This window comes from Typopeltis vanoorti, chromosome 14 (genome assembly GCF_054136105.1).
Source record: "Typopeltis vanoorti isolate ZY-2024b chromosome 14, IOZ_Tvanoo_1.0, whole genome shotgun sequence".
Classification (NCBI taxonomy): Eukaryota; Metazoa; Arthropoda; class Arachnida; order Uropygi; family Thelyphonidae; genus Typopeltis; species Typopeltis vanoorti.
The window spans coordinates 57,974,282-57,992,807 of NC_143562.1; the positions used below are offsets into that span (position 1 = coordinate 57,974,282).

The 18,526-nt window shown below is 34.9% G+C and overlaps 1 protein-coding gene across 1 annotated transcript in view; it reads left to right on the forward strand.

The window, feature by feature from the left end:
* The window catches only part of LOC150099510 (large ribosomal subunit protein eL34-like), a 51,627-nt gene that overhangs the window by 20,067 nt on the left and 13,034 nt on the right, over window positions 1–18,526 (forward strand). The window contains exons 3-4 of the mRNA XM_090403962.1: window positions 6,823–6,916; window positions 10,722–10,825. Coding sequence (XP_090260088.1) covers window positions 6,823–6,916; window positions 10,722–10,825 — 198 coding nt within the window. The remainder of the gene's footprint in view (window positions 1–6,822; window positions 6,917–10,721; window positions 10,826–18,526) is intronic.

The following is an 18,526-nucleotide window of genomic DNA, read 5'->3' on the forward strand; positions in this document are numbered from 1 at the left end:
ACTTCTTTTATATCTCTTACTCCTGTTTGTTTTCTTATTTCTTCATTCTTAATTTTATCCTTTTTAATAATTTTCATTCTTCACAGTTTTCTCTGTGCTATCCTCAGATCTTTATATTTCTTCTCTGTTATGCTCCATGTCTCACTACCATATGTAAACACTGGTGTCACACAGCTGTTGAATATTTTCCTTTTTAAACAGTTCTCTTATTATATGTTCTTTCAGTATATTAAAGGCTCTATGAATGATTCTTCTGTTGATTTCTTTTTGTGTTTAAAACTTACTGATTGTCCAAGGTTAGATATTCATCTACTTGATCTAGTTCTTTCTGCCTATAGTTATTTTGTCCTCCATATTCTTTTGTCATATACTTTGTCTTTTCAGTATTTAAGTCCAATTTTTAGGCTTTCCCACTATAGTTCATTTGTCAGAGATTGTAGTTTTTCTTTGTGATGAGTACTATGTCATCAGCAAATCTTAGATGGTTGAGGTACTTCCCATTTATATTAATTTCTATCGCTTCCCAATTTAGTTTTTTAAATATTTCTTCCAATGTTGCACTGAATAGTTTGGGTGAAAGTGGATCTCCCTGTTTTATTCCTCTCTGTGTTTGGAATGGTTTTTCTAGTTTTATTGTCACTGTTGCTTTTTTGTATAGTTTATTTATTACCTTTTCTGTATTCTGTTTTTCCAATGCATCTATCATTTTGTCTTGAAATATGAAGTCAAAAACTTTTGTGTAATTTATAAACATCACATGGTCTTTTTTTGTATTCATTAGTTTTTTTCTATTAATTCTGTTATAGTATGAATGTGGTCTACTGTAGAAAATTGTTCTCTAAAACCAGTTTGCTCTAGTGGGTTGAACTTCATTCAACTTTATTATTAATCTATTTAGCAATATTTTTGAAAACATATACTTGTGATAATTGGCTTATTGGTCTATAATTATTTATTTCTTCTTTATTTCCTATTTTGTGGATTAGGACCATAATTGGATAGTTCGGGGTTCTTTTTCCTTGTTTGATGATGTTATTAAATAACAGATGCAGTTCCTTCCATAATGTCTTTCCTCTTGCCTTTAGATATTCAGCCAGTATTCCATCTTAACCTGGGCTTTTGTTAAATTTCATTTTTGCAATTACTTTCTTCACTTCTTCCACCATTATTTCTGATATCATCTTGGCTTCTTCATTTTCTTCATCTTCAGTAAGTCCAAGATGGATATCTTCATACATCTTAGTGTATAAAAGTCTTCGCATATTTTCATTTCATTTCTTTTGTACTTTATCTCTTTATTTTTATTCTTAAAGCATGTAATTCAGTTCTTTTCCTTACTAGTTTCCTTTATTATTACTTTCAATGATTTATTCTTTTCTATAATTTCTTTTACTTTAATGTTTGGCTTCTAATATTATTGCTTATTTCTCTTCTCACTAGTTTTCTAAATCCAGTAAATTCTTTTTTTCCCCTATTACCTTTGTCTTTTCCTTCTCAATTCTTCTCTTTTCTTAATTAGTATTTTGACTTAATCTACTAGTTCTTACTTTACTTTTTTTACCATGTTTTTATCTTTTCCACATTATCTATTGATGATATAATTCTTTCCATTCTTTGTATAGGGTTTAGGTGTCCTTCATTTGAAATAAGTTTTTTTTTTTTGTCAGAATCTCTTCAAATGTTTTGTACTGTGTTCTAATCATTTCATTATCTATTTTAACACCAATTCTTTTTGTTTCTCTCCTTTTTTTCTATTGTTTAATTTGATTTTTAACTCTGACCATTCTATGGTCACTATCAAAATCTATTATTATTATACAGGTATATCCAACTTTCCTCTCCCATTTAAATAGAATGGGAGAGGAAAGATTAGCAAAACAAGTGTTCTCTGCCAGGTTGGCAGGAAAACGACCCAGAGGAAGAGCAAGATATAGGTGGATTGATACGGTACAAAGTGCCTTAGACGATAGAAATATAAGATCTGATAATGTTGGAGTCTTGACAAGTAACAGACTGATTTGGAGGAAAATTGTAGATAGGAAGTTAGTAATGATGTAATTTTTTCATGTAGTACTGTCATATCCTGTACACCCCTTGAGGGTACATGGCAGGAATTTGATGATGATGAGGTATATCCATGGAGTCGGAAGACTCATTGCAGGAGACCGAAACTATCCACACAAGATCATATCTCTTCTTGAACTCATTTACAGACAGAGCACTCACAACTGAGTCAGACAGTACATTCCATTCATTCACCACTCTCCAAGTGAAAAATCTAGTCCTCACACCTTTGTTAACCACACTCTTACTTAATTTCCAGGGATAACCTCTTGTTCTTCCATCACTATCCCACTGCTGAAATATTTCCCCTTCATCAATCTTATAAAAACCTTTTAGTGATTTAAATGTTTCTAGCATATCCCCTCTTCTCTGCCTATCAACTAACCTCTGTAATCCACAAACTCAATCTATCAATGTAAGGAACATTCCGTACACCACTCACCAACTTGGTCACACTCATGAATCTTTTCTACCACTTCTCATCTCCAAGGAATCCAGGCGACCAGACCTGAGCACAGTAATCCAGATGTGGACGTATCAACTCCTTATAAAGAGGAATAATAACTTCTTTATCGCTGCATGTTAGTATTCTTCAATAATCAAGTAATCCTATGAGCTATCCTGGACACCTTAGCAATATGCCCTCTGAACTTCAATTCCCTAGCCTCATCAATCTCTTGGAGTACCGTTCCACATTTGTGGTACACAGCTGGTAATCTTTTAATCCCGAAATGCATAACTTGACACTTTTCTACACTGAACTGACATCCATTACCTTTTGCCAATTTTGCTAGCTTATTTAAATTATCCTGCAAGCTCTACATCAGCTTGGTTGATTATTGCATTACCCAACTTTGCATCATCAGCAAACAACTGAATATCTCCCTTCAAATCATTTCTTTTATCATTTATGTACAAATTACAATAATGGTCCAAGCATAGAGCCTTGACTCTGCTCCTCCATACTACTTTTTAGTATCTGTCCATGAGCCATTCTCTTATCCATATCACAAGTTTATTATCCATCCCCATTTGTTTTAATTTGCATAACAGTTCTCCATAGGATATCCTGTCAAAAACCTTAGCAAAATCCAGAACTACCACTCTGTAGCTATTCCCCATGTCCAACTCAGCTGTCAATCTATTATAAAAAGTTAATAAATTACTAAGGCAGGACCAACCTTTAACAAAACCATGTTGGCCCCCTTCATCATCATCATCAAATTCCTGACATGTACCCTCAAGGAGTGTACAGGATATGATAGTACTACATGAAAAAAATTACATCATTACTAACTTCCTATCTACAATTTTCCTCCAAATCAGTCTGTTACTTGTCAAGACTCCAACATTATCAGATCTTATATTTCTGTCGTATAAGGCACTTTGTACCATATCAATCCACCTACATCTTGGTCTTCCTCTGGGTCATTTTCCTGCCAACCTGACAGAGAACACTTGTTTTGCTAATCTTTCCTCTCCCATTCTGTTTAAGTGACCATACCACCTGAGATTAGCTCTGCTAACGCATTCCTGGATGCTGAAAATGTCAAGTTCTTTCCTAATATCCTCGTTTTTAATATGATATTGCCATTGACCATCTGTTCACGCCTCTAATCTTTCTCAGGACTCATATCTGCGGTCTCTAGTCTTTGGTCAAGTGTTTTACTTCTGACCCAGCTCTCAGATCCATGTTAAAACTGGTTTGAACACTCTTGTATACAGCTAATTTAGTGTTCCAACTAATTTCTCTTTTATTCCATATGAATTTATTCAGTTGACTTCCTACCATATCAGCTTTGTTGATTCTGTTGTCTATTTCCATATTTAATTTACCATCTTCACTAAAAATCTTGCCTAAGTAGCTGAAATGTTTTACTTGTTCCACAGGTTCCCCATTCACAACACAGTTGACATTTTCAACAATTCTACCTATTTTCATTGTCTTTGTCTTTTTAATGCTGACCTTCATACCATATCTATTACAACAGTTATTCAATTTAGTCAGCGAATCTTGCAAACTTGTAGCGGATTTATTTAGAAGTATAACATTCTCAGCATAAAGCAAAGAGTTGACCCTTTGACATGTTGGCCCCCTTAGAGTATCATATTCTTATCCACCCATTCTTGAATTCTGTACTTTACCAACTTTTCCGATACTTTTACCACCACTCCTGAGATGGTGATAGGTCTGTAATTTGCTGCTGCAGTCTTAGAGCCTCTTTTATGCAAAGGAATAATTTTATCTTCCTTCCACTCCCTAGGAAGGAAGTTTTTCCACTTCCTTCCACTTCTCTTGACTAAGATCCTCTCATAATCTGATTTAGCCTTCCTTACTATGCTGGTAACCTTTCTAGCCAGATCAGTACTGTTCATGAGCGTACTGATCGCTTTTCTCCACAACGGTTTTTCTTTTTTGCCGATCAAACCTAATATTACTACTCATCAATCCAACTGCCTAACTTATCTTCCTGACCAAGGGGAATGCATTCTGATATTGCTTCCCTCAACCACTGATTATATCCCATACATAGCTAACATCTTTCTCCTGCAATTTTTTATGCCATGAGATGGTTGTAAGCTGCCTCTGAAGCTTATTATAATTACCTAACCTGTAGTTCCACATGTACCCCTTCTTAAGAGAGAAATCCACAAATTTGCAACCTCCCAAGTCAATACTGCATGATCACTCAGGAATTGGAGGTAACGTGGACATCTTACTTATGCATAGGTCTTCTGAACCTATGACCAGATCCAACACTCACATCACGAGTCCTTTCAGTTATGTGCTGTTTCAAGTAATTATCTCTTAGAAGGTGTATGAATTCCATTTTCTTATTTCCCTCTTATTTTGAATGCTTCTTGCATTAGTATACAAAAATAGCTGATTCCCTTAAGTTCTTATACCAGCTGTACAACTCATATACATTCTACTAATTTCAGTAGTCACAATAGCCCCATACTGATTTTTATTCACTCTATTCTTCAAATTATTCTTGGAGAAAGGATCACCAAACACACATTCCCTACATAAGCTTTGCCCTTGTACTTGCAACCATTTCAATTTTAGTTTCCATGCCCAATTACTTCAACTTGCTCAGAAAACAGCAACCTCTTCAAACTCTTATGGCTTTCCATGTTCAGATGCAACCCATCTTGTGCATGTAGCTGTCTTTTGCCTTCAGACACACTCCAGACATCAACAAATTCCATACCTTTTTTTTGCACATTCTTGTAATCATATCATTCATATTATCGCTCTTCTACTTAACTCATAATTATCAAAACGAGGCAGTATGCACTATGTTCTCTTTGACACTTCTTCACGACATCTAACAGTGTTCTTAAATCTTTGACTACCTGATTAATACTACCACTCAGATCATTTGTGCCCACCATCGCTAATCTCTTCTACATCTTGCCCTCTCCTTATTGCTAAAGTCACTCTTCTGCTCCACCAGACAAGCACTACTCAGGTGTTCTACTCTCCATATCCTTAATCATTGAATCACCATATATTATACCACTCATAACTTCATTCACATTTAAACAAGCATCTTTTGCACCTTCTTTTTCCACACTCTTCTGCATCACTCTCCCAATTTCATTGCTTTCCCTCATCACTCTTTTTCTTACTCCCTCGCTCCCACATCTCATTTCCTCTCGACTTCTTGTGCTTTCATTCTGTTGTTATCACTTTCATTCTCTTCATTACTCCCTCATACCTAATCCTAGTCTAGTTACTTCAGCTAAAATAATCAATTTATTTATTTATTACTGATGTATCCTGTATTAGTTCTATTCTAATGCCCAAAGTATTTCATTTTTTTAATACTATCAGGCGATTGCCATGCCCATTTTCATGCCTTTCTCTTTTTATAAAATGCATTCATTATAAATAGACCCTGACTTTCTACTAGTCTTTCTCCTCTTTCATTTCTATCTCCAATACCAAATTCTCCTGTACTTGTTTCATTATTGTCATTCATTTTAATTTTACAGTTAAAATCTCCCATTACTGTAGTCCATTTATTCTGATTTAATCTTAAACAGTCTTCTAATTCATAGAATTTCTCTATCTCCTCATCCAAATATCCAGAGATGGGTGTGTAAATTTACATTATTAATCCCACTCCTCCTCCTGTATGAAATATGTCTTTCCCATTAACTTGGTTTTCATTCCTTCTTCAGAAAGTCCTATTATTTTACAATCTAATTTGGGGAGAGCATTTTCTAGGTTCTTCTGTCTTTCTTCAAAAGCATTCTTACACGATGTGTACTTATCTTTAAGTTTCTGGTTTGTTTTTCCCTATGTTTTCTTGTGTATATATATCCCATTTTTTTTATTTACAGATATAATATCCCAAATGTATACTGTAGGAAGTACAATCGGGTATCATGGGTTTGCAATGCCCATACTCACCAATGTGAGCCCCTGAGTTTTTGCTTTAGAGATTTTGCTTTATAGCCACCTATCAGGAGTATCTTTAAAAAGTTCAAATTTTTATTTGACCCCTCCCCCTTCCCCTTAAAGGATAGGGTGACGATAACTTGCTTTCATCAAGGTAATTGGAGTCATCCTGTGAAATTACAAGATAACTCCTGTTAATCAGATTATATATTCTAGTTATGAAACAAGTAATTTCTTAAAAAATATTGAATTTTTTTTTGCTCCAGAAAAATTTTGCAGCATATTCAAATGATAAGCACCATATTCATGTGACACTGATTTATGATTGTTTTTGTACTATATGCCAGTTCCAAAACTCCTGGAGGACGTCTCGTTTACCTCTATCCTAAAAAGCCTGGAAGTGTCCCAAAATGCGGTGACTGCAAGCTGAAGTTAAGAGGGGTGAGAATTTTTGCAAATTTTTTTTATTTATTTTTTTATTTTTTATTTATTTTCCACCAGTATTTGAATTATCATGAATGCTAATTACAAAGTTAATATGCACCAAGATTCTTTCCCTAATTAGCTATACTAGCAAGTATTTCTTAGCATTAGTATGATAAGTGTATTACTGAAATACTCATTTTGGTAGATAAGTAAAGAACTTATTTCATTTCCTCCAATTTTAAATGGATATTTGGAGAATGGAGTTGAATGAAATGAACATATGCATCTGACCACTGTATACTATAACATCTCGTTTGTAGATGTCAAAATGTTCTTAAGCTGCTTTGCCACAGACTCGTAGGTTTCACAAAAACATTGTTACATTTATCAATGAACAAATAAAAGTTGATGTGTAGAGACAGTGTAAAAAGTACTGTTTATAAAACATGGTTAAGATTTTGTTACAGATATGATGTGAAACTCATGAAGATAATCTCCAAGAAATGGACACTTACAGTGAGTGTTAATAGCATCATGGTTTTAGACACCAAAATATTGTCTAATTTGTAAAATCTTGCATTATTCAAGAATAGCAATGGGAATTATTAAGGTGGCATGTTAAGTTGCTAAGTGAAATGTGAATGAAATAACATGGTGTTGGCCAAGAGGATGGTTTCTCCATTCTAACAAGTAAGTCATGGCTTTATTCCCATTGTAGCTCTTGATGTTTGCAAATGCCTTTAGGAGGAAGATGAATTCGTTGTGAGATCACCACTACCTTGCTTATTGGAGGTCTGAGGTGAATTGGAAGAGTTCCATGCTTGGTCTTTTGAGCATAATTTTGAGATCATATTTAAAAAAATGAAAACTTTTACAATATATTCCCACCCTTTTTGTAGATTGGAGTAAAAAATTGCTGATTATACAACCCTCTGTTGTATGTTGTCAGCAATTCGGCGTCTGCTCATGATATAGTGGGTTGTAATTTCGATTGGCAAAATGGATTGGATTATTAACATCCTGTGTTAAATTTGTAAGGAAAATTCATGTTTTTTTCAAAAATCTATAAAAAAATTTTTCTCACTTTTATTCTTCTTAAATCAATCTTTTGAATTGGTTTTTATTTAACCATAGAGACAGATGTTGGAAACAAATTATTTATCTTATGTTTGATGTTCTTAAACAACACTAAGAGAAAAATAAGTTATCTATTAATATAAAACAATATAGATATAATAAGGATTAGTTTTGGAAACAATTCAATTTGTAACAAACAAGATAACTAAAGTTCTACCTGGACTCTTCCTCTTAATGTTTGATGCAAAGAAATTTAAGTTCATACTGGTATTTGACTTGAAATGATCTCCCTCAAATTTTAGGTTAATGCAACCATGCTCCGTGAGATAAAGGGAATGTTTGGAGTCAGCAGCAGAAATGCTGCTGACTCCAAACTTACAGCTTATAATGTAGTTTTGTTTCATTTAATGTAGTGTTTAGGGACCTCTAAAGCATGATGTGGCCCTGGCTTGCAGTAAGTATGGCATCAAATTTATTATGTTCCTCAAGGCATATGTTAACCGATTATAGTAGACCAAATTGCAGCAAGGGACATATATTTCTAGATGTAAGGAGGAAACAGCATTTGTCCTTTAGTGAGCAAATAAGGGTTAAGTTGCAGTTTGAACATGTGGAGATTATATTTATTTAGTACTTCAGCATATTTTTTCATATGCATTCAAGATGTGTCCACTTGGTTAGCCTAGTTGCTATGCACTTCATAACCATATGCCTGGGAAAGGAGTGTCCTAGGTTCGATTCCCGTCAACGACGTGAGGAGCTTGAGGATCTTCCTCAGCCATAGCCAAGTTAGCCGGTCTTGGGCGTGGGAAGCATGGTTTTTTTCCCCAGTTTGTCTGGGGTTTTTCATCCCACAAGCAGGCAAACCAGCCCCGTGAACACACAGGCTACAGTCATAGGATACCTCCAGGAATATGGAGTACCCAACCTATTCCATAGGATTTTGGTTCCGAATGCCTACATAGTAAAAAGTGTAGGCCAAATCATCCTGACCATCCTAAAAATACATGGAGAAGATCGATTTTAATGGAATGTGAGAAGAGTTTTGCTGAACTAGGACTAATAGCAAGGATAAGGAACCAATGGAAAACATTTACAGCCTCCTGATGGAATCTGGGGGGGGGGGGGAGAAGATATGGTAGAGATATAAAATTTTTACATCGATACTATCTTCAGTATTGTGATCATGTTGATTAAATAGTATCTTATGAACAGTCTGTTTAGGATAACCATTTTTCTGAAAGGCTGTAAGAAGAAACTAGTCCTTTGGTAATCTCTTCTTCACTAAGGAGGGAATGAACATTTTACCTAATATAGAGATTATGCCAAACTTTTGGGGAAGATAAGGATAAGATTGAACATGAAGGTATGTTTGGGTTTTTTATAAATAGAGGTAGTTTTTTTTTTTGGACAGAGTGAGTGTGACATTCAGGAATGGGAGAGAGCCACTGACATTCAATTCTGAGGTAAATTGTAATCTGGGTATTGATTGTTGATGTTTCAGGAATACATTGAAAGAATCTAGTCTATGGCTTCAAATTAAGAAAACATTATCCATCAGATATCTACATGTGCAATCTCATCATTATCTGCCCAAAAAGGTTGGCATCATTTCTACATTAGGTGAACATGCTTGTCTTTCATCAGTGAAGAATCGCCAAAGAACTTTTTTTTCCCCAGTTTATATGGGGTTTTCATCCCGCAACTAGGCAAACCGGCCCCGTGAATACAAGGATCTATAGCCATAAATACTTAACCCCCCATGAGGGGGGCTCAACTCGCCCCAAAAGGGACGGGAGAGAAAAGGGAGGAAACTATGAATGAATAAATAAATAACCAAAGAACTACTGCTTCTTCTTGCAACCCTTCAGAAGAACAGTTATCCTAAAAAGACTATTTAAGCTACTATTAGTACTGACTTCATCATTTTATCAAAGTTAGCTAAAATTCTCAAATTTAAAATCCACACATCTTTTATTCCTCTATCCAAATTGTGTTCCTTATTCAGTACACTGTACTTTCCCACATGCAGGCTGTCAAAACATTTGGTGAAGGTTTTAAAATGTTTAACAGGTCCAAGAATTAGGAACACTTTCTTTTGATTATTAAAGACATGCATGTTTAAAAAGATGAACGTATGGCATGTTTTGATGTAATTTCCCTCTTTATGTGCCTACAAAAGAGGTTTTAATCATTTTAAAAGATCATCAAATTCCTGACATGTACCCTCAAGGGGTGTACAGGATATGATTGTACTTCATGAAACTTACATCATTACTAACTTCCTATCTATAATTTTCCTCCAAATCAATCTGTAACCTGTCAAGACTCCAACATTATCAGATCTTGTATTTCTATCTTCTAAGGCACTTTTTACTGTATCAATCCACATACATCTTGGTCTTTCTCTGGTTTTTTTTTCTGCCAACCTGGCAGAGAACACTTGTTTTGCTAATCTTTCCTCTCCCATTCTATTTAAGTGACCATACCACCTGAGATTAGCTCTGCTAACACATTCCTGGATACTAACAATGTCAAATTCTTTCCATTAAGTTATGAAAAAAAAAGTTGTCACTCTTCACCCAATGTGTAAATTTTGATTATTCAAAACATGCTTAACCAACCACCTCTGCTATAAGTCGTGTCATTAGTTCACAAAGAAATTTATATGCTTATAAAGTTTTTTTCCTGTGAATTGTTCTCTGCATTTCCTTGAAGTTAATTGAATATTGTTATTTTAAAGATTACTCCTGCACGTCCTCGTGAGTTGTCATCCCTCTCAAAAAGGCATAAAACGATCACAAGAACCTATGGAGGTTCTCGTTGTGGAAAATGTGTTAGAAGCAGGTAAGCTTTAGATCAAGAAAAAAAAAATTATATTTTACATTATAGAAATGTATTAATTAACACATTCATATCAGTATTACATGCAGACTTTATAAACCTACTACACATTTTTGGTGGCATGCAAAACAAAACTAAAAACGTTTTCACTGATAGAAATAATGTACACACACATGCAAATTACAGACAAAAAATACTACTGGTAGTGGTGGGTAGTAGAATGATGGTAGAGGCAGTTCAATGTAGTTGGTGGATTAAATGGTGGAGACAGAATTGTAGAGTAAGTGCCCTCCCTCAATGAGTCTTTGTACTCCTTGGAGGCATCATGCAGTAATAATAATAAACAAAACCTTGTTCAGCAGCATGCATGTTTAGAAAACTATGCAATATAATTAAAATTAAATATATATTGATCTTTAATTGACCATGATTTATAAACATCTTAATACCAACAAGTTTTGCCGATAGGGCTGTTCGGCTTCTTCAGGACTTATAACGGTAAGAGAAAAAAAAACTCAAAGTGGCTGGTACAGAGAAAATGGAGTAACACTATCATAAATTAAACATTAAAAACAGAATGTGTAAAATTACATGCATGGAGTGTGTTGCGTTAGTCACTGTTATGAGAGCACGTTCTGTAGTTTTGAGCGAAATTAAATTCTGGCAGACTGAGTGATCTTATTAAGGTTTTCCATATGTCAGCTATTATCATTCTCTGGTTTCTGTTCTGATTTTCTTCAGAACGTGCTCATAAAAGTGACTAACACAACATGCTCCATGCATGTAATGTTACATGTTCTGTTTTAATGTTTAATTATACGATAGTGTTACTCCAATTTTCTCTGTACTAGCCATTTTGAGTTTTTTTCTCTTACCATTATAAGCCCTGAAGAAGCCAGACAGTCCTGTTGGCGAAACTTGTTGGTGTTAGATGTTTATAAATCATGGTCAATTAAAGGTAATATATATAATCTACACAAAACTGTGCAATGTATGCCAGGAACTGAAAATTTGGTTCTGTGCTAAAATGCTATAATAATTATCATTAGGATTCATGTAAGGTAAGAATGGCATGAATTCCAAACCACAAGACTTACTGTGAGCTGACTTTTTAATACTGGAAAATTGCTGCTAAAGTCAATGTTATAAACCATCTATTCTTATCTTTTACAAATTATTATTTAAACCACCTAGAGACACTTTGTATGCTTTCACTGGCTGATATGTACATCAAAGTTTGACAAGTCATATCTCCCAGAAAATTGGCATTGTCAAATCCTTAAGAATTTTCTCACTTGGAATCAGATGGCTACAACCCTCACTACATTCAGTGGATACTGCAATGGAATATAGGATTCTGATTTCATACATTTCTGAACCTGTCAGAAGAAACCAATACCCACAATTTCTAATTTCTTAGCCAACTACAAAAAAGTATTCTCTGCTATATCTTGTAAATTGCATGTTTTTTTGAGTGGTTTGTGTTTTGCAGGATGTAAAAATGTGAGCTTCTGGGAATAAAAAGCCCTGCCACCCACATAGTGATGTTTGACTTTTTAGCTAAAGAAAACTGGCATCAACAAGCACAAAATATAGAAAACCTTATATTCTAGATTAATTCAAATATATGACAGTTGATTCACGATACGAACGTTATGACAAACCACTGGAAATTCCCAATGAAAGCTGAATATGTATGTTATGTTAAAAGAAATATTCATTATAGCAAACTATTTCTACAGTCCTTGCAAGTTTGTCATAATGAGAGTTGACTGTAAAACATGTAAAATATAACTGTAGCTAACTTTCTAATATTGTGTTAGAAAAAAAAAATATGCATCACTGAGATGTTTAGGATTATATATTTCCAGATATTTTTTTCAAATGAGGTTTAAATTAATAATTATGTGAATGCTTGAAATGTTTAATATTCCACATTTGTAACAGCAAAAAATTTTTTTCTTTAATCATTCTCACTTACACGACTCCAAGGAAACTGTTGACAGTTCAGAACTATATAATTATATTATAAGTTTGTATCAAGCCAGTGTGCCCTATTAAATTAATTAATCTTTCATTTGTATGTTGGCAGGTCCATATATCTGTAAGAGAAATATATTTAGCACCTTCAGTATTGTTTTTAAAAACAATATTGGGAACTTTTATGATTTATATGGCAATTCAAAATTTGCAAAATGTAAAACATGCAAACCAAAAATGTGATGTGGAAAATGCATGTATAATATCAATGATTAATCACGTAGAACACAAACATAATACTGAATCTGTAAAACCAAATATTGGAACAAATATGCAATTAGAATCTCAAGTAAAACCCCCAAAACAAATGCTATTTGATGGCTATAGAAAAATCTATAAAATGGAGTGTAGATAACAGACATACAAAATCTTTGCATTATTTCCTAGTCATCATCATCATCATCAAATTCCTGCCATGTACCCTCAAGGGGTGTACAGGATATGACAGTACTACATGAAAAAATTACATCATTACTAACTTCTTATCTACAATTTTCCTCCAAATCAGTCTGTTACTTGTCAAGACTCCAACATTATCAGATCTTATATTTCTATCATCTAAGGCACTTTGTACTGTATCAATCCACCTATATCTTGGTCTTCCTCTGGGTCGTTTTCCTGCCAACCTGGCAGAGAACACTTGTTTTGCTAATCTTTCCTCTCCCATTCTATTTAAGTGACCATACCATCTGAGATTAGCTCTGCTAACGCATTCCTGGATGCTGACAATGTCAAGTTCTTTCCTAATATCCTCATTTTTAATATGATATTGCCATTGATGCCATCTGTTCACGCCTCTAATCTTTCTCAGGACTCTCATATCTGCGGTCTCTAGTCTTTGGTCAAGTGTTTTACTTCTGACCCAGCTCTCAGATCCATAAGTTAAAATTGGTTTGAACACAGTCTTGTGTACAGCTAATTTAGTGTTCCGACTAATTTCTTTCTTATTCCATATGAATTTATTCAATTGACTTCCCATAATATACCAGCTTTGCTGATTCTGTTGTCTATTTCTACAGGGTGTTCGGGATAAATTTGACAGTTTCGTAAGGAAAAAGAAAATCTTCTTTGTATCTATTAAATTTAATGAATTGACAAAAAAACATTACAGGCAGAGTTAATTACAATACTATCAACAAGATTTACTCAAAATAACCACCATTAGCATCGATCACAGCTTCAATTCTGCTTCGGAACCTCGAACAAGCTGATGCTACAGTCTCCCTGGGAAGGGCCGCAAAAACTGTTTTAATTTTATCCATTAACTGGGCTTTTGTATTACTGGAAGTGCGATTGGTGTCTTTTTCAACTGCTCCCCATACAAAATAATCCATGGGGTTAAGGTCTGGGGAGTTTGGAGGCCAAACATTTGGACTGGTGAAGTCGTAGAAATTTTCAGACAACCATTTTTGACTTTTCCCAGAGGTGTGGCAAGGGGCCGAATCCTGCTGCCATACATACGGCCTACCATTGGCTACCCTTGTTATCCAGGGCTTGACTACAGTTAGCAACTCCACGAACAAAGCCCGAATTCCAATGCCAGGGTTCTTCAACACCTGTTCCTGCAGATTTGCGAGGAATTCTGCTGTACGAACGCAATCAGATCGTCTGCTAGGGATCTTTCTTCTTGCTACATCCTCGTAGTCACCATTGCAAGTCTCTAGTTCATGCCTGATTGTTTTTACTGTATTCAGGGAGCATTGGGCAGCAGTCGTAATATCCTTATTTTGATGGCGGGCACGAATCATCATGATACAAGTTATTCTCTTCCATGATTCAGGTGGGTTCCAGCTATCCATCCTTTCTGACATCTTGTATATGAATGAAGAAGGGTCCAAACTTTTAAATGAAGAGAAGTGTGTGTTAATACATGTAACTTACGGAAAAATATAATTAATTATAAATATGTCAAATTTATCCCGAACACCCTGTATATTAAGTTTACCATCTTCAGTAAAAATTGTGCCTAAGTAGCTGAAATGTTTTACTTGTTCCACAGGTTCTCCATTCACAACACAGTTGACATTTTCAATGATTCTGCCTATTTTCATTGTCTTTGTCTTTTTATTGCTGACCTTCATACCATATCTATTACAACAGCTATTCAATTTAGTCAGAGAATCTTGCAGAATTGTAGCGGATTTATTTAGAAGTATAACATCATCCGCATAAAGCAAAGAGCTGACATTAACATCTCCAATTTTGATATCAGGTTTAATACCACATTCCTTCATAATGTGATCCATATAGATAATGAATAACAGAGAGGATAATGTACATCCTTGTCTCACACCAGATTTAACATTAAACCATCTTCCTGTACTTCCTTCAATTCTAACTGCTGACTCACAACTCAAATAAAGACTAAGTATTGCTTGATATAATGCCCCATTGACACCATATAACTGCAGCGTATTGAATAGCTTCTCTCTTGGCACCTTGTCATATGCCTTTTCCAAATCGACAAAACTTAAATACAGATCTTTGTTATATTCCCATGCTTTCTCGACTATTTGTCGTAAAGTGAAGATCTGATCCTGACAGCCTCTATTTGGCCTGAATCCAGCTTGTTCTTCACCAAGCTTTTCTTCCACAATTCTTCTCAACCGTTTCTCAAGTATACTTGCATAGATCTTGCCAGGAACACTCAGTAGGGAAATACCTCTGTAATTCTCACATTCAGTTTTATTTACCTTTTTATATATGGGTACTATGAGAGCTCTACTCCAATCATCGGGAATTCATCCCTCTTTCCAGGCTTTCTGAACTATGCAGTGCAACCACTGTAAGACTTATACCACCATACTTCAGCATTTCTGGTCGAATATCATCTACTCCTGCTGCCTTTCCACATTTCAAGCCTTTGATGGCTTTTTCTACTTCAAGTATGGATATGTATTCCTGACTGCATGCCTGGTCAGTGTTTTTTATCACTGTGCTGTCATCACTGCTTGTTTCATGTAGCAGTTTTTCAAAGTAATTACTCCATACTTCAAGGATATCTTTTTCTCCTGTTTTCATTTCACCTTTATCATCTCTAATTCCTTTTACAGCACTCTTTCCTCCATTCCTAAGCTTCTTCAACAACCTCCAGAATATTTTGCCACCTTCTTGATATTTATTTTCTATATTCTTGCCAAAGTCCTCCCATGACTTTTGTTTAGCTAGTTTTACGCAGTGTTTAGCTTTCTTACATTTGTCTCTGTATTCTGTAAGAGTAAAAGCTGACTTATTTGCCAGGAACTTTTGATATGCTTTCTTCTTTTCCTTCACTGCCTCTTTAACTTCCTGTGTCCACCAGGGAGTTCTGATTTTTTTATCCTTGCACACAACCTCACCACATGCCTCTCTGGCAGAATCAATCAATGTTTCCTTCAGAGTTTGCCACTGAATCTCCAAGGTTTGATTCCTGTTCTCAAACTCTTTCATTTTCTTTTCAATAATATTTCTGTATTTTAGTCTACAGTTCACATCTGAGAGCTGCTCAACTTTTATTCGCTTTAAAACTTTCTTAGATGTTATTCTTTTCAATATGAAATTCAATTTTATCCTGCTCAAGACTAAATAGTGATCACTTCCAATTTCAAATCCTCTGTACACTCTGGTGTCCTGCACCAGGGAGAAAACATCACTATCAACAATAACATAGTCAATGAGACTTTTCTTATTCCTAGCCTCTTCTCTCCATGTGAATTTGTGCACATTTTTATGTTGGAACATGGTGTTAGTAATAACCAGTCCATGTCCTGAGCAGAAATCCAACAGATATTTGCCATTATTATTAGCTTTGCTCTTTTCTCCAAATTTTCCCAAAATATTTTTGTATGTCTCACAATCATTTCCTACTCTACTATTTAGATCCCCAACAAGGACCAACTTTTCCTTTTTCATTGTGTCAGTTGCTTTTTCTAAAGCCTCAAAAAATTCCTCCACTTCTACCTTAGTAGAACCTTCTGTGGGACCATAGGCACAAATAAGTCTCATTGTCCAGTTGCCCATTCTCATATTTGCCCACATTACTCTACTTGAGACTGACTGCCATTCAAGAAGATTAGCCTCGTATTTTGTGTTGAATACTATGGCTACTCCTTCTTTTCCTTGATTGTCATTGCCTGAATATAACATTTTGTATTTATTGCTCAGAAAGATCTCACCAGTTTTGGTCTTTTTTGTTTTAGTCACCCCTATTATGTCGATCTGGTACTTATCTAATTCCTCAGCTAGCTCCATTTCTTTGCCATTCAATTTAGGAGTCATTATTTCCTAGTCAGGCAGATCAAATGTCTTCATTTCTTTTTATCCTCCTAAATTCTTCCTTCACGAACACTATGCCAATTCAGGTTTCTCTTTCCAATATCTTTTGTCCACCTTTACTATGGTCTTCCTCTTGGTCTCGTCCCCTCATTTCATACATTCTTCTTGGTATTCTTTCTAAGTTCATTCATCATAAGATGTCCAAACTACTTCAAGTGAAAGTTCATAAGCATTTCTTCAACACTCTTTTAGCCCTAAACTATTCTTAATGTCTGCATTTCTTATTCTGTGTTTCCTTGTTTTTGCCAACATTGCCCTTAAAACTTTCATTTCCATTGCTTGTATTTTATTCATGTCTCTTTTTGTTAGTCTATGTCCCTGCAGTATAAGTAAAATGGGCAAAAAGTAACTTTTGTTTATCAGAATTCACTTAAGTGGAATGAACCTAACTGTCCCAAAGTAGACAACTTCCCCTGCTATAAAAGTTTGATTTGATGTTGAAAGTTGAAAGGATTAAACTAATTTTATTATATTTGATTTGATGAAATCCCCCTCATTATATCCTGGCCCAAACTTCCATCACTAGAAAGTATACATCACAGATATTCAAAGTTTTCACTATTCATATCGTGTCATGTTGAGTCTCTCACCACTAGTGTTTACATTTCCACTACGATTTAAAACCGTACTCTCACTTTTCCTGCTATTAATATGTAATCCATAGTTCTCTGTTACACTTCTCTTTGTCCAGTTTCTTCTATAGTACTTCCGAATGTGCCCAAATCTCCACATCATCTGCAAACACAGCCGTTTCTCCTTTCTGATCATTAACCACATCTACAATACTATTCATCACCACAGTGAACAGCAATGGGAATAATACTTTCTTGTCTCAGTCCATTTTTAAGTGCAAACCATATTGAATTCCCAAATTTAGTCTTCACACAGCTCTGACTTAACATATTCTTTATCATGATTATTTCTTCTTTTTCTATGTCTCTCTTTTCCAAACTGGGGAAAAGACTTTCCCAGTCTTTTCCCCATTGAACCCAATCAAATCTTTTTCCAGATTCCCAGTGTCTTTCCAATTCTCTTACAGCAAAAATCAGATTAACAGTTGAATGCTCTTTTCTAAAACCAAACTGTTCTTAAACCCTCCTCTATTTTATCTCTGGTTGTCATTATCCTATCATAAATCTTGTGACACAGTAATGTTATCCCTCTGTAGTTAATACTCTTCTTAAGCCTCCTTTATACATTGGAATAATAATCCTGTCCAGTCATCAGATATCACCTTCTTTCTCCAGATCAGTCTGAAGATGTCACATATACTATTTGAATCTTGTACTAACAACCTGATCATTTCAACAGGCAATTCATCTATCCCAGGGGATTTTCCATCCTTCATCT